Source organism: Melitaea cinxia, chromosome 13 (genome assembly GCF_905220565.1).
Source record: "Melitaea cinxia chromosome 13, ilMelCinx1.1, whole genome shotgun sequence".
Taxonomy (NCBI): domain Eukaryota; kingdom Metazoa; phylum Arthropoda; class Insecta; order Lepidoptera; family Nymphalidae; genus Melitaea; species Melitaea cinxia.
The window spans coordinates 2,919,990-2,942,912 of NC_059406.1; the positions used below are offsets into that span (position 1 = coordinate 2,919,990).

Sequence of the window (22,923 nt, forward strand, 5' to 3'; positions counted from 1 at the left end):
CCTACTGAGCGAATGACCTCATTGCGTTTCTCGTAACGCCATCTATCGAAACCCTATTGAAACGATGATGTTTTCTAATAGATGGCGTTGATTTATTCGTTTATTTACCACTTTATATGATATCTATCTTTTTCTTAGACTTCTTATACTTTCGTGATTATATAGACAACCGATCTGAAGGAGTAAATTCCAGTCGTGCGTCGGAGCTGACACACATACTTTTTTTATTTCAAAAGTTTAGGTTTTCGATATTACATATACGTAAATGAAAATACATATCTACACTTTTTATTATGTATGATTATAATGGTTGTAAAACTAACTTCTTTAAGCGGTAATATACAAAACTTAACGTCAAGACTTTAATAAAGATGTGACGAGTACTTTTGAGTTATCTCTGAAAGTGCGTATTTACTTGACTATTTTTTCGTCGTTATACGTTGTATTACTTGTCAATATAATTGAAGCCGGTTCTTTTACTGTTTGCTAGCACAATTAAAAATTTCCAAACAATCTGTAAAACTTGACAAAATCATGACATTATTTTACATATTGCGAATTAGACTAACATTATTTTAAATATAGTTAGAATATAAATTAGGTATTATAGTCAGGTAGATTTTACAAATCAACAAGTGTAATAAAAACACGATCAACGCAAAATGTATGTATTTACATGGATAGAAAAAAAAAATTTGGTTCAAACAATTCACCTATACATCCCACACCTGAACGGGGGCCTAGGCATAACTTAAATAAAATATATTTTGCTAAAGTTGTGACTGTCTCTGTGGAATCCTATTTAGTAGGTAATGTTTTGACGTTAAAGGGTTTTTATTTTGAAATTAAAACGTTAATATGTATATTTATAAAAAAAATAACCTGAGATTCTTTTTTCTATCACTAATTCTACTCGTTTTCTCAAACTTTCAATATCACATATCATGTTTCATTCATTCGAATACTATATTTTACAAATAATTTATATATGTTTTTGATAAAAATCACGATAATAACTTTATCGACAAAAACGTGCAGTTGATTGTCGCATTATAATAAATTCTCTAATTAATTATTTTTGTATAGTTGAAAAATGTTATGCTAGTGACACCTGTTGTAAAATGACTGAACTAATTCAATATTAATAAAAATCCAATTATCTTTTACTCAGTATTCATAGATGGCGTTAACACTGCTGCTACAAATTGCATAAAAATATGCATGAATTCGCTTTCCGCGTTTTTGTGGTACTGGTTGTGGTTTACTTTTTACCTTCTGCTAGTAATTTTTTAGTGAAGTTAAATCTTACCTATAAAAGTATTGTACGCACATCTTCCGAAAAATTGCATAAAATTTATAAAGTCGTTAAAAATTGCTATATCATTCAAAGATTTTTTAATAGAAAGCATTGTTATGAAATAATTAGCAGTTGGCTGCGGCTTCGCTCGCATAGAAATTGATAAAATTTACAAAGTGGGGCTAAAGTAGTGTATAACCATTATACTACAACAATGCATGCCCTCTTTGTACAACATTTATTTTCCACTTTTTCCATCTCCCATTTCAATCTCCCATTAGGTTTCTCAAATCTTTTTTACGTACTTTCAGTAATAACTAATACGAAATAATATTCTATTTTACTATCCTATAGAATTTACGTAAACGCTGGGATACTTATTTATGTTAATGCATTCAAAACCCTACAATAAAAATTTCGTGATTATAAAATTTCTGCCTCCGGTAAACAGAAAAATTATATGTATATTATTAAGGCGTCAAAATTACATTAAGAGTAAAAAATTACATTTGATTATTTATTTATCTTCAATCAATACTTCGGTATCTAGTCTAAAATAAAGGATAGTCTTTATGCAAAAATAAGACGCACTTTCGTACTGTTATACCTAGGTTTAATTCGCGGATAGTGCTGACGCCGCTATTTTAATTACTTTAAATATTTCATTTTCCATACGGTCGAGTCAGTTGCCGTTTACCATCCAGCGCGTCACTATACATATTTTTTTTACCCAAAAAAGGAAAGTGAGGTGTTTCTAGGGACAGTTACTGTAAGTGTTTGGACTATTTAATAAATTTTATCAATATTTAACCAGTTGTGTGTCTATTCAAAAAGACTACCGGGAGGTGCCGCGTAACAATTGGTGTCAGAAGCGGGATGTCGTAAGTGGTTTTCTGTGTAAAACCCTGACATCCGAACCCTGGCACCCAGGTACGTCATTAGACATTACACAAGGTCACAGGCCCCACGTTGCCGTGCCTACATCAGATATACGTCTCAGGCCCCACGAGCCGAGGCAGGTCCACCAAACACACGGAACTTCTAGCAGATCTACAGCCCCACGCTGCTGAGACTGCGTCCCAGCAGAAGAACCCTCACCAGGCAACCACACCATCATCTACATTTTACATACACGTCGCTATATTGCAACGTGACGCGTTAGCTGCAATACGACTCACAGAGCCACCACGTGTCCGAGTTCCGGCCCCGCAACGTCATCAACACGTGTCACGTTTCCCAGCAGATATGATCGCGCTTGCTGTTTCATTGTGAGTTTTCTATTTTACTAAAAGCCTAAAAGTGAATAAGTGCTAGTGATCAGTGATTCTTTCCCAGAAGATTAATATATCTTAACCTTTTTTTTTAATAAACCTTAAATTCAGTAACAAGCTTAGTATATTTATAGAGTCACGTATATACAACTTCTACAAAAATCTATTTACATTTTCACTAAAATTACTGTTATTTTTAATTGAATGCCTCCTAAAAAGGAAAAGACTGTAATTGAAGAAGCTCGCTCTGATTCCGACAGCAATTATTCAGATCCATCTTTAAAGTTCTCAAAACCGAAAATGGCTGAGAAGATAACTCTATCTATTCTTACCAAATTTATAAAACCTTATAATGGTGATCGCGAATCTTTGCCAGCTTTTCTCACAAACTGCGAAAATGCTATTTCTCTCGCAACCGCTGACCAACAGAATGTGCTTTGTAAATACATTATATCCCAGCTTGAAGGCAAGGCTCAAATGGCTTGCTGTCTTAAAACATTTAATAAATGGTCCGAAATAAAATCATTTTTAAAAGTCACGTTTGGTGAGAAAAAGCATTCTACGCATCTTTTAATTGATCTACAGAATTGTAAGCAAAATTCAACAGAAGATGTCACGCAATATTCATTAAGAATTGAGTCTTGTCTAACACGATTACTATCTGATATACATTACAGCTGCGAAAACTCAAATGAGTTAATAGGAAGGTTAGCTGCTATGGAGGATTTGGCATTGAATACTTTTTTATTAGGGATTAATTCAAATTTATCGCAAATTGTACGCTGTCGCAATCCCAAGACACTATCTGAGGCTATCACACTTGCTATTGAGGAAGAAAAGCTTTTAAACCTAACCAAAATTTCTCAACAACCTTCTAAATATTGTTCATTTTGCCACAGATCAGGTCATAACACCTCTGTATGTTTTAAAAACCAAAAACCTAATTTTACTAAATCTAACAATTTTCAAAAAACATTTCATCTACAAAATCCTCCAATTTTAAGTCGACCTTATAAACTTAATTCTAATTATAATAATAAATATTGTGTTTATTGTAAAAACAAGGGTCATGTTATAAACGAATGTCGCAAACGCGAATATAACAATAGCCGCCGCACACCGCAACCCGATTCTTCTCAGATTGCACAAAGCAACGCCACGGGTTCACGTGCACCGAATAACGATTCGCGCGTGCACCATTGTGATAATATTGATCGATGTAATAATTCTTTTAACGAAAACGATTTAAAACTAAATCAGATTTCGGCCTCGTGCCAGTCGAAATCGTCGGCTATAAATGGCACAAATTCCATTTTCGATTCTCTATCATCTCAGCCTCCCCGCGAAGTAGGCCTGAGTCATATCATTTCGAATACTATTCCTAATTCTTATAAATTAAATGCATCTCAGTCCCAGCCGCTGAGTCCCACTGAATCTCATAAATTAAATGCATCTCAGTCCTAGCCGCTGAGTCTCACTGAATCTCATAAATTAAATGCATCTCAGTCCTAGCCGCTGAGTCTCACTGAATCTCATAAATTAAATGCATCTCAGTCCCAGCCGCTGAGTCTCACTGAATCTCATAAATTAAATGCATCTCAGTCCTAGCCGCTGAGTCTCACTGAATCTCATAAATTAAATGCATCTCAGTCCTAGCCGCTGAGTCTCACTGAATCTCATAAATTAAATGCATCTCAGTCCTAGCCGCTGAGTCTCACTGAATCTCATAAATTAAATGCATCTCAGTCCCAGCCGCTGAGTCTCACTGAATCTTATAAATTAAATGCATCTCAGTCCCAGCCGCTGAGTCTCACTGAATCTTATAATACTAAGTCTCTTAAATCTCATAATTCTAATTTTATTCTTTTCAGGTTAATAATTCACCAAAGTGTTGGAGAAAGCAAGGTTACTTCCATTGTTCATAGCCCAGGGATCTACTTTGATCCTAGTATTTCTATTAATTTTTATAATAATTATTGGCAAATCGTCACTCATGTTGATGTCGTCACCTATAAACCTCACCTTGATAGCATTGAAAGCATTTTACTTAAAACAACGACTTTGTGTTCTAAAATACGTTCTAAAGATTTGATTGATTGTAAAGATATTGAAGATTCTATACAAAACTTATTACAAACAAACTATGCTAAGCTCGATTCTCTCTCTCATATAATATCGAATAACTCTTCCAAGACTAAAAGGTCACTAGAATTCGGTGGAGAAATTCTTAAATTCTTTTTCGGTACATTAGACGCCGATGATGCCCGGAAATATGATGCCGCTATCGAAATCTGCCAGAAAAGCGAATCTGAATTATTTCACTTAATGAAAGAAAACATACACGTCATAAAATCAAGCTTAAATACTTTTAATTCTACTATTCGAAGACTAAACCAAAACGAAATTAAATTAAATTCCCATATAACTATACTAAATGATATTCTTTCTCAAGTTACAAAGCAAAATGATAACTTATACTACGTAACGCGAATAAATAGTCTTATCAATCTAATTGAAAGCTCCCTGATAACAATTTCTAATTCCTTAGACGTAATCCTTAATTCCATTTTATTTTCAAAAGCAAATATTTTACACCCTTCAGTTTTGAGCCCTTTTTACTTGTATAATGAATTAAAGATTCATAGTAATTTTATTGATAAGCGTACAGTTTTTCCTGTAGCTCTATCACTTGAAAACATTAACACAATAATCGATGTATCAAAGCTAACATGTTTCTATTATAACAAAAAGATTATTTTTATATTAGAAATACCATTAATATACCCAGAGAAATACATTGTTTACAAAAATATTCCTTTACCGACTCCACACGATAAAAATGCTAACACGTTTTCTTTAATTCAACCGACTAAAGCTTATATTGCAGTAACAGATGATAAGCTCAGTTACGTCTTGTTAGATAACTTAAACAATTGTAAGTTGATAAACGATGAGTATTCTATATGCCCTATGCTCAGCATTTATTCGAGTATAAATAATCCTTGTTGTGAAAGTAAATTGTTAACAGAAGTAGTCCTATCAATGCCACCTGAATGTAATCATAAAATTTTGTATGGTGATGTCGATATTTGGCAAACGCTTAGTAATAATAAGTGGATATTTGTTCAATCTAAACCATGTAAATTAACTGTTAAATGTAATGGAAATTTGTTTGATTATTCCATAATAGGAACTGGAATTGTCAAATTGACAGATGACTGTATTGGTTATTCAAAAATTAAGCAACTATTACCGTCTATTTCGAAAAAATTGTACATTAAGAGCAGCAACATAAATATTAACTTTAACATACTAGATGATGAGTGTTGTAAAAAGGAAAAATTTAATCATACTTTGCCTCATTTGTTGCCTATTAGTTTATCAAATATTAATTTAGAAAGTTTGCAGTATTCATCTCATAAACTAGATTATCTAGAAAATGAAATAAATAAAGCTCAAGAACAGTCTCATTTTATACGCTACGGAAATTTGTATTCGGTGTTTACATATATTTTAATGGTTTTAGCAGTTTTATTTATTATATACAAATTCTTTAAATGTTTTTGTTCTAGAAAGAGAAGTAGAATGTATTGTATAAATATATACAAAAAATGTAATAATGAACGAAGGCATCAGACCAAAGTTACTAACTCTATTGAGATGTCAGATATCTCAAGTGATGATAAATCCTTAAATTCTTTACCCGATACAAGAGAAAATGTAATGAAACTCTCAAATCGTAATGTATCCAATTTCTAAATAAATGTTTTTTATACTAATTCGAAATATTAAACTAATGTCTTAAGATTATCAATGTACTATCTCTTACACTATTCATTATACTAATTCTTATAATAAATAATAATCTTTACTCTAAGATAAACACACTTAGATACTTATAAAAGTTTGTTATGATTTTTTTTTTATGAATTTCGGCAATTTTTGACAATTTTATAAATTTTATGATTTTTGTGAATTTTATTAAATTTATATTTTCTTTGAGAATTGTTTGTGTGTAGAATAGACTAACATTAGTCATATAAGTTAAAATGTTACTAACACATATGGATGAATTTTCTGAAACAAACTTATTATTATAATTATCTTATTATTATAATTTTATAATAAAATGTCAAATTCTTAATTATTGATGATAATATTAACATTGTTAAAATTTTAGCTAAGCAGCTCTCTTATTGTTTAATGATAAATTTTATTTTTTTTTAATTCCAATTAATTAATATTTTGGTAAAAATTTGTAAAACGCTCATTTTCCTTTCTGACCTTTTCGATTTTAGTCGCGTCTCAATTCCGCTTCATCTTTAAAGATAAAGCTCCATCAAAAGGGGGGAGATGTTATACCTAGGTTTAATTCGCGGATAGTGCTGACGCCGCTATTTTAATTACTTTAAATATTTCATTTTCCATACGGTCGAGTCAGTTGCCGTTTACCATCCAGCGCGTCACTATACATATTTTTTTTACCCAAAAAAGGAAAGTGAGGTGTTTCTAGGGACAGTTACTGTAAGTGTTTGGACTATTTAATAAATTTTATCAATATTTAACCAGTTGTGTGTCTATTCAAAAAGACTACCGGGAGGTGCCGCGTAACAGTACGAAACGTCAATGATTTTGTTGTGAGTGGTTTTCCTTCAATTCCAAAAATGCAGATCAAACGTCTATGGAAAAAGTTACTTACTTATTACTGACTCCAGAAACAACAGATTTCCATTTAAATTTTATTCCCTTTTTCACCCACTTAAGGTTAGAATTTTCACAAAAACTAAAACAAGTTTTAACTCATTTTTAATTAACTAAGAACTAAAATTTGATGTTTTAAGCGACAAAAGTGACGAATTTCTCATTTAAACTTTCAATGCCTATTATATCGCAAAATTAGTTCAATTAGTAGACGTTTATTGACTATTTACAATCTCTCAGTTAAATTTCAAGTTTATAGAAAAAAATGAAGGACTTTCATACAACAAGTTTGTAGAAAAAGGGCCCTTAGACTCCTTTAATCGGCCCTATCGAAAAAATCCTTGCTCAGCGGACGTTTAACTAACGCCTGACAAATTTTATTTTTATTCGTTAACTGTTTTTTAGATTTCGTGTTAAGTCAATGGCCTAAAGATTTTATATATTTGGAAGATGTACTTAGACTTTGTTGACATATGGCATCATAGGAAATATCTTTCTCAAAATCTGTAACACTCTAACTTGGGAAGTACCATATAACATTACATATTTATGTCTGTCTATTCATTAACCTCATATACAATTTTATTGGATTAACTTGTTAGGTATATTATATTTATGACGTCAATATTTTATCAAACCTGTAATTATACTACATACTTTCAAGGGTTTATTGTTATCGGAGAATCAGTTAAAACTAAATAACGATAAGATACATACATGCAGTATAAGTGTTGACAACAAACGAAAAGTGAAATAATGCAATGATTAAATTTAAAATTGTTATTGTATTTAATTTATTATTAAATGTAACTCTGCAACAACAGGTAAATTTCAATTACATGTTCAGTGAAATACATTGTGGATCACAATCCTAAGGGTTTTCTTTGTAATAAACCTTTGAGACCCCTCCAACATTAAAGGGAAAGTCAAAGTGTATTCAAAATAGTTTGAAAAATTGTGTCTCAGTGGCTTTACCTCTCTACTAAGATAGACATGTCGTATTCTCAGATCGTCATGGATTCAATACAGATGAAATTTTGTTAACAACAGTTTTGAAAAAAAATATTCTTCAATGGATTCTTGACAAGATATATAAGTAGAATAAAAAACATGTCGAAAAGCAGAATCAACCTGTTTTTTATCCCAAAGATATTTCTGTCGGATATATATGTATAAATATTTAGACTTTTACTATTAAAGTATTGTAATACGATAACAAAAAATCATTTTTCTGTTTGTCCTTGTGTTATATAATACTGTATTGAGGATGACACACACCTACCTACCGACCTACATAAACCTCCTCTCCTCTTCCGTCCGAACATTCATTGCGAGCAGACGTGTTTTGAGTATTATTAAGAAATCCTTCTTGTCTATATGCAAAGTTCGCCCGTAATTTCTTGCGCAGTGATATCCTTATTGCTTAAAACCCCAATAAGTGAAAAAACATCAAGCTTGAAATTCTTACTGCCATCCCTGCCCCGCGCGCTCCTCGAGGAAAAGAGAGGCACCTTATAATTTCCATCTCGCTCCTGCATCGTTCGTAGAGGTCGTCGTAGTGGCCCTGAGCTACGGTCGCCGGCGCTTGTTGTCTCTTTTCCTTTTACTCAAGCGAAAAAAAAGGACAACGATAGTCTACGCTGCTACATAAAACGTAGCAGATAAGTTTCTCAAGTAAGACCAATATATTAATAACAAAAGTGTATTTAAATAATTATGATGCAACGTTCTCCTCCAATGAACAAGACACTGTCTGCATCGGATTCAAACATCAAGTCAAATTCTAATATTGGTGAAGATACTAGTCAACTCAACATCACGATGAGAGATAAACGCCGCCGGGTCTCGGATGAAAGCTATGACGAACTTACGGCTTTCAAAATGGAGATGAAAGAAATGTTCCTTAATTTCCAAGAATCTCAAAATAAAAAATTTGAATTAATGAACAGACACCTTGAAGAACTAAAAATACAGAACTCCTCGATATTTACCACTAATCAAGAAATAGAACATTCTCTGGAGGATGTGTCTCAACGACTCCAGGCAATGCAATCTAAGATCGATGGTATGGAGGTTCAACGGAAAGATATAATGAACCAAATCTCTAACATCGAAGAAAAGTTCGATTTCTTGGAAAAATCTCTTAAAAAAACCAGCATCGAACTGAGATTTATCCCACGTATACAGAAGGAGACTAAGGACACTCTCTTCGGGTATATTAATCAACTTTCTCAAAGTCTCAAAATCAGTCTTCACCCAGGCGACATACGTGATGTCTACCGTGTGCCCAATAAAAACGATCCTATGAAGTCTACTGTAATCGCAGAATTCTCCAACACTCATATAAAGACAAAATTTCTTAATACTGCTAGACACCTCAGCAAAACAAAGGATTTGAAGATTAGCACTTTGGGAATTGAAAACAATAATTCGACCCTCTATGTGTCTGAATCCCTTACTTCCAAATCCAGACGCCTACATTTCCTTGCAAGAGATGTGGCAAAAACTAAACATTTTAAATACTGTTGGACATCTAACGGCAATGTGTATTTAAGAAAGGAGGAAGGCTCTGAATACATATTAATAAAAAACGAAGCGCAACTTATGAGTTTCAGTAAGTGCGTATGACTATCTTTAGTAATAAGTAAAATAATTCCTTATATTTTATATTGCATAATAATTTTAGTTCTTTTGAATGGATTTAAATTGATATCTTTAATAATAATAAGTAAAATAATTCTTTATATTTTGTTTTGCATAATAATTTTAGTTCTTTTGAATCAATTTAAATTGATATCTTTAATAATAAGTAAAATAATTCTTTATATTTTGTATTGCATAATAATTTTAGTTCTTTTGAATGGATTTAAATTGATATCTTTAATAATAAGTAAAATAATTCTTTATTTTTTGTATTGCATAGTAATTTTAGTTCTTTTGAATGTATTTAAATTGATATCTTTAATAATAAGTAAAATAATTCTTTATATTTTGTATTGCATAATAATTCTAGTTCTTTTGAATGGATTTAAGTTGATATCTTTAATAATAAGTAAAATAATTCTTAATATTTTGTATTGCATAATAACTTTGGATGCTTTGAATGGACTTAAATTGATATCCTTTGTAACAAGTAAAATAATTCTTTATATTTTGTTTTACATGATGATTTTGGTTTCTTTGAATGGATTTCAATTAATATCCTTAGTAACAAGTAAAATAATTCTTTGTATTTCGTATTGCATAATAATTTTACTTCATTTGAATGGATTTGGATTGATTTGTTGGGGAGAAATAATTAATTGTTACACATTTACACATACTCAAAATAAAATACAAAAACATAAATTCTTACAAACTACCTACACATACACTTACAATCACAGTTCCACACCTACCCACTTTCAACATTTAAAGATATTGAACAACGGAATAATGTACCTTGAGCACCTAATCTGTAATAATGTTCGATAATAGCGGTCTTATAGACGGGATCGATGAAATGAGGCTGAATAATTATATAGAATTAGATAATCCCGAAAGTTGTAAACAACACCTTGACGATACATCGAAACCATTTACAATTTTGACGCAAAACATACGAAGCATAAACAAGAACTTCGATTCTTTAGTCGTATTTTTGCATCGTCTACGATTTAAGCCTGATATTATCGTACTAACAGAATGTTGGCTTGATGATTCATTTAATGAATTACATCTAGATGATTACAAATGCTTTTATTCGACTAAATATTTAAATAAATGCGACGGTATTGTTATATTTACTAAAACGGAGTTACAAGTATGCGTGTCGGAACCGGAATTTGTTAATGCCAACTGTTTGCGATTAGATGTTGATTGTTATACAATTATAACGATTTATCGATCACCATCTTTGCATAACATAACTAGTTTTTTGGGTTCATTGGAGGGAATTATTACGAAATGTAAAAATCAACACTGCGTCTTAGTGGGTGATATTAATATTGACATTAAAGAAAACACTACTGACAAACGTGCTGAAGAGTATCTCAGCTTAATGGCCCATTATGGATATATACCTGGTCACAGTATACCAACAAGAGGTCAAAACTGTTTGGACCATTGTATGATAAAGTCTTGTCAACCTTCAACCACTATTGTCTGTCATTCAGACCTTACAGATCATAGCAGTGTATTGTGTAGCCTTGGTTCAAATATTTATAAGGAAAAAATTAAATCAACTTTGACTAAGATTAATTATGATAGTTTAAATGAGGACCTAAAGAATTATGACTGGTCGGAACTTTATAGCTTAACTGATGTAACGGTAGCAACGCAATATTTTATATCGAAAGTAAATAACCTGATTGAGAAAAACAAATCTACTTTACATTTTCGCAGATCCAAAATTATTGTTAAAAAATGGATAACTCCAGGTCTTTTAAAATCAATTAGAACTCGGGACAAATTACATATTGATGCAAGGAAAAACCCCTACAATTTAGATTTACAAAAAAAGTATAAGAGCTACAGAAATATGTGTGTTAACTTAATACAAGAAGAAAAAAACAAATATGAATATAAATTGCTAGCAGAAAGTAAAAATAATACTAAAAAAACATGGAGTACTCTAAAATCAATCTGTGGTCTAAACAAAAGTGAAAATAAAAGTAATCAGTTATTAAAACTAAAGGAAAATACTGTTGAATCTTTGGATGCGGTGAACAATTATTTCGGCACTGTTGGTAATCGTTTGGCTGAGACAATTTTGGACGGATTGGATATGACGGAAGCTGATTTAAGTAAAAATATAAAGCCTAGTTGTTCGACTCCACCGCTACATTCATTATTTTTCCAGCCAACCGATGAAAATGAGGTTGCCGTGCTCATGGGTACACTGACGTCAAGCCGAGCTGTAGGACATGACAATATAAGTAACGAAATCCTCAAGCGTACCAGGAGTGTGATTGCACCGCCCCTAGCCTATTTGTGTAATCTCAGTATGGCATCAGGAGTAGTTTCAGATAATTTAAAAATTGCAGAGGTAATACCTATTTTTAAGACGGGTGATGCATTAGAACCGGCTAATTATAGACCAATATCATTATTGAGTGCGGTGGCTAAAATAATTGAAAAGGTGGTAAATGTAAGACTACTTAAATACTTGGAAAAAAACAACCTTTTAAGTCCGAACCAGTATGGATTTCGCCCTGCTCGCTCGACAGAGGATGCTGTCACGAGCCTTGTTGATTTTATAACGGACAAAATTAACGATGGACAAAAATGTGCTGGCGTCTTTTTGGACATTGCAAAAGCCTTTGATACCGTGTCGCGACCGATACTATTGAAAAAAATGGAATTATTGGGAATTAGAGGCTTAGCATTGCAATGGTTTCGGTCCTACCTGAGTGAACGGAAACAGCGAGTACGAATTGGCGAATTCATGAGTCGATATACCGAGATTGATTACGGCGTGCCTCAAGGCAGTGTTTTGGGTCCTACTCTTTTCTTAATCTACATAAATGAGCTCTGCTCACTTGAGTTGCCACAGGCTAGGATCCTTACTTTCGCAGATGACACTGCCATAATTTTCCATGCTAAGACATGGGCGGAGATCGTTGTTGTGGCTGAGGGGGGATTGAGTACTGTAGCCAACTGGATGAAAAGCAATTTACTGAGTCTCAATACAAGCAAAACGAAACTCATAGCTTTAAGTATATCGAAGAGGTCTGCCCCAAATAAAGTCTTGAACCTTAAGCTTCACTCATCCGACTGTTCAAAACACCCAATATCACTTCAATGTCAATGCCCGTCTATCGAACAAGTTTCATCTATAAAATACTTGGGAATACTGATTGATGAACACCTTACATGGAAATTACATATTGATGCAGTAACGAAACGCGTGAAAAAGCTAGTACACATTTTTAGAAGGATTAGGCTTATAGCAGATCCGAGCCTAATTCGAGCTGTATATTTCAGCCTATGTCAATCTATTTTAAATTATTGTATCATTGCTTGGGGAGCGTCCAAAAAAACTTATCTCCTCCCTCTCGAACGTGCTCAGCGAGCAATTTTAAAAATAGCCTTCAACAAACCATGGCGTTACTCCACTAATGCACTGTACCTGGAATGTAACCTTCTCCGCGTGAGACAGATTTACATATCATCGGTACTTGTCCGCTTTCATAAAGTTGCGAAGACGATAGCGCGAGCCTCGTCCAGAACTCTTAAATGGGACCTACCGAGAGCTCGTTCGTCTTTTGCTCGTCAATCTTTTACTTATATGGGACCCTTTCTTTACAATAAACTCTTTAAAGTTAATAAAAATATAATAAATCTGACACTGTCCATTCTTAAAACCACCATTCAGAAATGGCTACTACCAAAAAGCTATGACCATACTGAGAACTTATTGAATAGTGGCATCTAATATCATGCGCACATAAAGATACCATGCATATGCTATGATACTCATTTACACAATCACACACACACACACACACACACACACACACACACACACACACACGCGCGCGCGCACGCACGCACGCACGCACGCACGCACACACACTCACTCACACACACACACACACACTCACACACACACACACACACACACACACACACACACACACCATTTCTTGTTTTAGTTCTTTTAAATTAACAATTATATGCAATATGTCAACTATAAATACAATCCTTTTCACAATAAAATTGTTTTAGACTAACGGAAGGGACTGGACCCCACGACACAGGGAATCCTAGTGTGGGGACCAGGGATATACTGTTATTTTAGTGTCAAATATAATTGCTGTAAAATGTGTTTTTTATGTAATGTACTAATGTTTATGAATAAAAATTATTATTATTATTATTATAAACATACTTCAGCTGAGTCCGACCGACTCGCAACCTATCTACCGCAATGAAACAAACGTTATAGTATTTTTGTGCCTAAAAATTATTGTATATAAGTCACAAGCTGCCGCTACTACTAAAAAAAATAAGACTTCTGTAAAACATTAAAAACCTGTAACATTGAGAATAAAAAACAATTAAATATTTCAAAAGTAGACTATAGAGAAAATCTAGATATTAAAATTGCAGAAAATATTCGTATATATGTTTCAAACAGTCCAAAAGCTACCAAATTTAATGCGATTTTTTTTCAGACACGTGCTTTTGATATTGACAATAAACACAATTTAAATCGAAATGGACCTTATGGAGATATCAATAATTTCAATTCTGATAATCAAAGGACTATGATGAGATTTGAATCACATATTCAAAATCAATCACCATCATCTAATCCGAAATCTGAATATGAAAAATCTGACACATTGACAAAAATACTACAGTTAATAGGTTTCAATGGAAATATTATTAACAGTGCTGTTAAAATATCAGCTAGCGGTAAAATAAGGCCAACAACACTACATGAACCTGATATAAGCCTCTTCGTAAAACCACAATCAGAACCAGGATTCATGTTTCTTTCAAGAAGGAACATAGCTCAAGATTTAAAATACGACCTATTACAGGAACCCATCCCTAAGGTAAAAGTAGTGCCCAACCAAGATGAAAAAAAGCAATCCGGCTTAAGTAGAAACCCAGAACCTGACCGTGAAAAAAAGCTGGAACCAGTTCTCAAACCAGGACCCGATTTGTATGATAAAGTTGAGTCAAATCTCAGTGATAAAACGGAACCTAGTCCAAAACAGGAACCAGAACTTGACTTGAATAAAAAGCAGGATGCGGTTCCATACCAAGAAATAGAGCCTAACCTCGATGAAAAGACAGAGCCGGATACTGCTGAGAGTGATTCTAAAACAGGAAACGAACCTAATCAGCGATCGGATTCTGAATCTCAATTTTGGAATCCATTTACCATAACTTTAGTTACAGTAGCAATATCTGTGACTTGTCTTGTAGTACTTGTTGGAGCATATCACTACGGAAAAGTTAGAGCTAAAGTCAACTCATCAATTTTAAGAGTCGATGTTCAACCCCCAATAATTATTCCTCGTGTAAGAAATGTTCATGAGAATCCAATACATTCAAATTACGTATAGGATATTCTTGCAAAAAAAATATAATTACGAGTAACTCCCATATAAATAATAATTAGACTATTTATAATTTTTTATACAATTAGGTCGGCAAACAAGTGTACGACTTACCTGATGGTGAGAGATTACCGTTGCTTATAGACGCTTGCAACACCAGCAGCATCGCAAGCGTATTGCCGATCCTAATCCCAGGAGCTCTAGCCACCTTGCCCACCATACAACACTGCTTTAAAGCAGTATTATTTACCTGTAATCTTCTGTAAGGTCAAAGGTTCTTCCCCAGTCTGGCTGTTCCAAATTTTGAGCAGGATATTTCCTGACGAGTCCTACCTCAGTTATGATAAAGATATTGCAAAACATCTTTTAAAAAATTCTTTATTAGTTACAATTTCAAACCAATTTATCAAGTCTATGATTACACGCTTACAAAGGTGTATCACTATCGAAGAATTTGCCACAAAGAAAATTTTGATAAGATATAATATGAATGGTAAGCATATTGTGTAGAGGATAACGCGTTTCAACACGGAACACTTCACATAAGTGAAATTATGAGATTTGAAAAGTAAATAATATAAGTAAATACATTCGCTATATTACGAAACGTTAAGATACAAAAAATAGAGCAATGGCGGTTTTAGTGAACGAAATTATGGATCAAATCCCCTTTTTTGGTAACTACAAATCATTTGATATCACTCCACCGTTCCAACGAAATTCGAACTACTTCTTAAATAACTTCGAAAACCAGCTTACAATAGTTTCACCATATTTTTCAAATAAAAACTTCACAATATCAGAATTTTTTGGATTATTTTTTGATGAAATACTCTCGAAGTTTAATTTTTCTGGAGACAATGATCAAGTAAGGATTAATTCCTTCAATAAATCCAATGAAGAAAAAAGCGAAAAAATAAAAAAGATTGTTTTAAATGACAAGAAAGACTTCATCGGACACGTAAGTATTACCATCATAAATTTATATGGATAGACTGTTATAAACTGATAAGCATATAAAGTTTTATTACATTTTCTTTACTCTTATATCATTTTAACAATTAACTAAAATATGCTGCAAAAATGTCAATCACAAGCAAGGAAGATAAATAATATGTTAATATATATTTTTGGTACGGGTCTGTCTGTGAGGGTTTCTCCACGATCGGTGTCAGTTTTAGACACTTGACCACGGCAAACATCTGTATGGTCAATACAAATATTTGTCATATGCGGGGATCGAACCCTTAACCGCCAGCGCAATAGTCAAAAACCAGTGCTGCGACTGTTGCGCCAACGCGTCGTATACGTATTTATACGACTATATGTATGTAAAGTTATATTCAACCAGAAATACCTACAACATTCTGAATTGTCAAATAAAATCAGTCTGACAAAATTAGGTAAAATAAAATAGATATCTACATATTATATTTTACATTGATAATCTTTGACCCAATTGATTTAATCATAATACAGGACAAAATACGATTTATAAAACTACTTCGAAACGTCACTTCGATGTCTTTGCTATATTATTCGATAAAAATAATAAATTAGATAGATAAATGAATAGTGTATGTAATTAAATTTTATCTCCTTGTTTTGTAATGATTAACATTAATTTTCAGATCAACTATTCAGAAATTAGCAATAAAGAAGTGAGTATCAATACAAAATGTTCTTTTGAGTCAAAAGAAAATATTTTAAATAACTTTCACGTCACAAGATTAATTCACTCGGAAATTCGTACAGAAAATAAATATCAAGACGACAAAGAAATAAATAAAATATCTGAACCCAGGTCTTCTCAGGACTATGAACAAAAACTAATATTTGACTTCAAGATTAATCCACATCGAGAACCTGATTCTGATCATGAAACCCAACCTGATAAAGGGCCGGAAAACGAACCAAGTAAAAAAGAAAACACAGATCCAGAGCGTGCCAAAAAACCAGACGACCAATCAAATGAACAGGATGGCGAAGATCTAGAGACAAATGAAAACGATAAAAATGAAGGAGATCCTGAGAATGAATCAAATAAAAAGGAAGAAGAAGATGAAAATGGTGAAGTGAATAAAGAAGATGATGGAGGCCCTGGGGATGAAGGAAATAAAAAGGAAGAAAAAGATGAATCAAATAAAGAGGATGAAAAAGATCAGGAGGACGAAGGTGATCAAGATAATGATGGTGATAAAGAAGATAAAGACGGAGATAAAAATGAAGACGATGGACAAAATAAAGAAAACGAAGGAAACAAAGAGGATGACGAGGTTGAAGAAAATGATCTGAACAAAGAAGATGAAAAGGAGGAAGAAGATCAGGAGAATGGAGAAGATCAAGATGAAAAAGTAGACAACGAAGAAGAAGAAAATAAGGAGGATAATGAAGATGAAGCCAATCAAAATATAGAAGAAGAAGGAGAAAAAAATGACGAAGGCGAAGAAGATGAAAACGATGAAATAGAGCAAGAAAGCGACGATGACGGAGAAAATAAAGAAAACGAAGAAAACAAAGAGGACGAGGAGGTTGGAGAAAACGAAGTGAACAAAGAAGAGGAAGGAGATGAAAAGGAAGAGATGGAGCAAGAGGACAACGAAGATCAGAAGAATGACGAAGATCAAGACGACAAAGAGGACAGTGAAGAAGAAGAAAATAAGGAGGACAATGAAGATGAAGACAGTAAAAATATAGAAGAAGAAGAAAATGGTGGTGAAAATGATGAAGATGACGAAACCAATAAAGACGAAAACAAAGAAACACAAGAAGAAGAAGATGATGATGAAAATGATGAAATAGAGAAAGAAGATGAAAAAGACCAGGAGAATGAAGAGGGTCAAGAAGATAGTGAAAAAAGTGAGGCAGAAAAAGAAGATGATGAGAATAAAGATGATCAAGAAGATGATAATAATAAAGAGGAAGAAGAACACAAACAGGAAGAAAGAGATGAAGACGAAGAAAAAGAAGACGATGAAGCTCAAAAAGACGAAGAGGATCGAGAAGATCAAAATGAGGAAGCAAATAAAGAAGATGAAGGTGAATCAGAAAACGATGAAAACAAAGGTGATAATGAAGACCAAGAGGAAAAGGGTAATGAAGAGGGAGAGGCAGACCAAGAAGCTAAAGAAAATGAAGAGGATGAAGTAAATAAAGAAGACGAAACCGATAAAAATAGTGAAGAAAATCAAAGTGAAGAAGCAAATGAAGAGGACGAAGAATTACAGGGAAACGAAGCAAATGAAGAGGACAAAGAAAATAAGGACGATGAGGAAGACCAACTGGACGGAGCAAATAAAGAAGACAAAGAAGACCAAAATAGCGAAGAAAAACCGAAAGCTTAAGAATCAGACAGAATATTTTAGTTCTAACGACAACTATATGTCATTTGCCCTAACTTGACTCGCCATTTGGCGCAGTTTGTAGTGGCCTCTGGTTTCTGTTCCGCGGGTTGCGGGTTTGATTCCCACCTGAGTCTGGGTGTAATATTTGTATTTATAGATATATATGCATTATTCCTATGTATATTGAAAATTTTATATTTATAATAGTCGGCTGTTACCTGTAACACAAGCATTAAGTTTCTTATCATAGGAACAGACGACCGTGTGTGTATGTTATAACTTTATAAGATATTTATTTATTTGCGCCTTAACTGAACTCACTGCTCTAGGAAAGTAAGAGATTGAGTCGAGTCGATAGATGTTATTTCCATAGACGTCCAGATCACAAAGAAAATCCCCATTGTATTATTATAAGTTTAAAAATGGTTACAATTTTCTTATAAATTTGTCCTTTGTCCATATAATTAATTGTAGGTTGTATGTTATTAGTCCCTATCGTAAAGAGAACACTTTTGTACAATTTTTATAAAGTATTAGTATTAATAAATCTATATCAAACAATTGTCTTCATCAATTATTTAAGTGTGGAGTTATATAGTCAAGAAATCGTTTTACTATACGTATCTGAGCAAACCTCGGTACTCGCGCAGTTGTCCGCGCTTTCTCGAAGTATAATTTTAACTTTGGGCATTTTTGTTACCTTACACTAGAACTATCGAGACTTCCTCCCACCCCCTTGTAAAAATAAGACATGATCGACCCCCCCTCCCTAAATCGTCTTACGTAATAAATGAATGCCCCCTTAATTGTATTTTTATGAGTAGTTTAGTTAGTTAATAAGTTAAGTACATACAAATTGGAGGCGTGCACTTTAGAATTTTCCAATTTTTTTTAAATTAATTTACATATTTTAGCAAATAGTTACGAATTTTGAAAGTATGTAACTACCTACGAATGAGTTTTGCACGTATTAAGGCGATCAAACATTTAATGACCACTAGTTAATAAAAATGTTGTTGAAATTACATTTATAAAGATACAACAGAAGCTAAATTATATTTTACAATTCGCAAAAGATTCATAAGATTGTATTTGATATTTTTTTAAATCTAATTAAAATATCTACAAATATTTTCACGAAAAGATTACGAGGACAGATCAAAGTCAAAATAGGGTATTCCAATATGTTTGAAAAAGTACTTCAAAATGTTGATTTTCCAATAAAAAGCCACAAAAGAAAATATATTTCGGCGAAATAAACACGCTTTCATGCCATAAAATTAAATTACATTTTAAACCTTTTTTATTTCCGCGAAAACGCTATCAGCCATTTTGGTGACGTAATATGGTTAATAACAAAAGTCGTGTATGACGTATTTAAGATCGAACTCGTTCACTACGTCAAAAGTTCAATACCTTATACATATACTCTTTGTCGTTCAACGTTAACAGCTACAAATATTTGGTGTTTTTGTGCAAAATAATGAATTACAATAGCTATCGTTGTTGTGTAGTGTCTAGCTGTACAAATACTAGCATTTAAAAAAAACTATTAAGTCTTAATTTGGCAGTAACATAAGGAATAAAACATAACCTAACACTTTCTAACATTATTTTTCAAATTAGGTAAAAAAAATAGCATAATATAACAAGTAATACTTACAAAGATGTTTTAAACTTCCGAAATTCGACAGAACAGAAGTCTGGGTTACATGCAAAAAAACTTTGCAACCATCATTGAATCAATTTTTGGCAGATTCGTACTATCTGCTTTTACAAAACCTTTTTGCATTTTAATAAATAGCTACAAATGAAATGCACTAACGAAAGAGCACAACTATTACTCCTTGAAGTTAAAGTTGATAGATAATTATGTACCTAGCTGTTAAAGCACTGACAGAACTTTGTTTTTGCCCGTATGACGTCATACCATGGCGGGTCTTGTTTTAGGTCACGTGATATACAGATTAAAATATACGAATTTTAATTTCAATATAATAAAACAATAGTGAGCTTTTATAATTCCAAATCAGAATATTTAAGTGTATATCTACATACATTTTAATTTTTATCAAATTTTATAATTAATTTTTCACTACCGAAAGTACCATTATCTATATCTACTATTATCAAACCTTCGAATTGAACGGAAGATGCGATTAGCATTTTAGCATTAACGTCACTAAACGTCATCGTCAATTGTTTTACACGATTTCACTCTCCTTTTTTTATACCACGCTTTTTAGAGTAAACTCGGAAAAAAATTAACTTTAAGTGCACGATATAATAGCTTTATAAATAATACATTGATGTATAAAAAACTTTTTGTAAACAATCAGTTGTGTTAGATTTAGGCTTATAAGACACGTACAATCTCAAGTAATAGAAGATTGTCCCTATTAAAGGTATCAATGTCACCGTGAAGATTTCTCACGAGTTCGACCTTGTTTAGTTGACTCATTTTGCTTTAACAACTGTATGATTTCATATATAAATGATTCATACATAATAGATACAGAACTTTTAATTTAATATTAAGATAAGAGTATATTTCTTTATATTTAATTATTTTATTTACTCAAAACAATATAAATCCTATCTATATAAATAAAGCCTAAATATATGTACTCACATAACTTCAGAATGTATGCACCAAATCGGATACTATTTTAATCGTTACAATATATACTTTACTACGTCTTGGCAAACACAGTGTGGGACGTCCTCATGCCCGTTGGACCGACGATCTACGTAAGATCGCCGATGTAGGCTGGATGAGGATTGTGGAAAATCGGGATGTCAGGCGCGAACTTGGGGAGGCCTATGTCTAGCAGTTGACGGCAAAAGGCTGAGCTTAGCTGATACTTTACTGTACTCAAAAGTACACGTACTTAGAAACATAACATAGTAAGAAGGTTTAAGTCAATGGTGGAGTTATCACTGAAAGAAATTCCTTCCAATCAACCCACGGTCATGATTAAGTGCTTCATATAGAGAGACAAACAGTGCAAAAAGTTTTTATATTACGTTATTGACTGGACAGGATTTGTTTAAAAGAGAATAAATAAAATATGCATTTTGGATAAAAAATATATCAGTACGAATTTTTTTAAGTCAGCTAGTAACAAATAAATATTTTATTGATTTGTTTCTAACTGTTCTTTTGAAGTTATTAAAATATAATTAGTTATGCATGACGCATACTGGGGGTGGGTTTGCAAGAGAGCTTAAAATAACAGTAAAAACTGTAATACTATTGTAGAGTGACAAGTGTAACAATCGTTCTGATGCTGTGGTGCAAGAAATCGCCTTAAGGCTGGCGGTCGCCATTAACTGCCAAATAATACTTTTGTGTTCTGGTGCTGCACGCGTCCATTAGCTACGCTAATCGCTTACCATCTGACAAGATCTGATAAATACTTTTTGAGTTATCGCAAATATACGTATTTACTTGACTATTTTCTTTCATATTTACTTGATGCGTACTTACTTGACTATATTCTTGACTATTTTTTGATTTCGATAAGTCTTTTTTTAATCATATGGTCCCATTTAAATCTGATCAATTCTTTCAACCAATTATTTTAGCGATAAGACCGCCTTTTGTACATGTCTATATTTTTCGGTGTAATTTTTTTTTTCTCTAATAGTGTACAATAAAGAGTATTTGTAATGTATTGTATCAATATCTGCCTAGTGCTTTTGAATTATCTCTAGTGCACATCTACATAACCATTTTTTCGTCTATCTACGTTGTATTATTGGTCCATGTAACTGAAGTCATGTTAGTTTTTCGTTTGCAAGCAAACACAATTGTTTACGTTGTCTATCGTGTCTATGTCACACATGCCGTGCCTTTTATACCTTCGTAATTCTTTTGTTAAGCCATCAGGTCTGGACAGTATAATACTTATGTCACCGTTGTGAACATAACTTCTAATTTATATTGTTGTAACGATTAAATAAATATGCTTATTAGATTATACCATGGCCAATGTTGTAAAATTCACATTTATTGTAATGTTACCCTTGATCTTATTTAAAATTATTTAGATATGTATAGCATGTTATATTAATAATAACAATTTACTTGTACTGAACAAAATTAATCTCTGAGATTTTCACAATAAAAACTTCTTTTTTTTAAATTTTTGATAAAACGAAAGTAGTAACTTGTTTCAACATATCTATTGTATGAACAGAAATGTTTAAACATAATAATTAAGTATATTATCTTTTATGCACCTTCTACAATT

At 32.6% G+C, this 22,923-nt stretch overlaps 1 protein-coding gene across 1 annotated transcript; it reads left to right on the forward strand.

Moving 5' to 3' along the window:
* Positions 1-10,048: 10,048 nt before the first annotated feature.
* LOC123659234 lies at positions 10,049-18,712 on the forward strand. Its single transcript, XM_045594483.1, has 5 exons — positions 10,049-13,168; positions 14,427-15,284; positions 15,413-15,443; positions 15,938-16,284; positions 16,955-18,712. The coding sequence occupies exons 1-5, from the start codon at positions 10,733-10,735 to the stop codon at positions 18,665-18,667; spliced, it is 5,385 nt and encodes a 1,794-aa protein (XP_045450439.1). The 5' UTR covers positions 10,049-10,732; the 3' UTR covers positions 18,668-18,712.
* Positions 18,713-22,923: the final 4,211 nt, after the last annotated feature.

Bases quoted from the DNA above. Each gene is read 5' to 3' on its own strand.
- LOC123659234 (XM_045594483.1), top strand. From the start codon at position 10,733: ATGTTCGATAATAGCGGTCTTATAGACGGGATCGATGAAATGAGGCTG. The intron at 13,169-14,426 runs GTACACATTTTT...ATTTTTTTTCAG, and splicing joins CGAAACGCGTGAAAAAGCTA to ACACGTGCTTTTGATATTGA. The intron at 15,444-15,937 runs GTGAGAGATTAC...CGAAACGTTAAG, and splicing joins AGTGTACGACTTACCTGATG to ATACAAAAAATAGAGCAATG.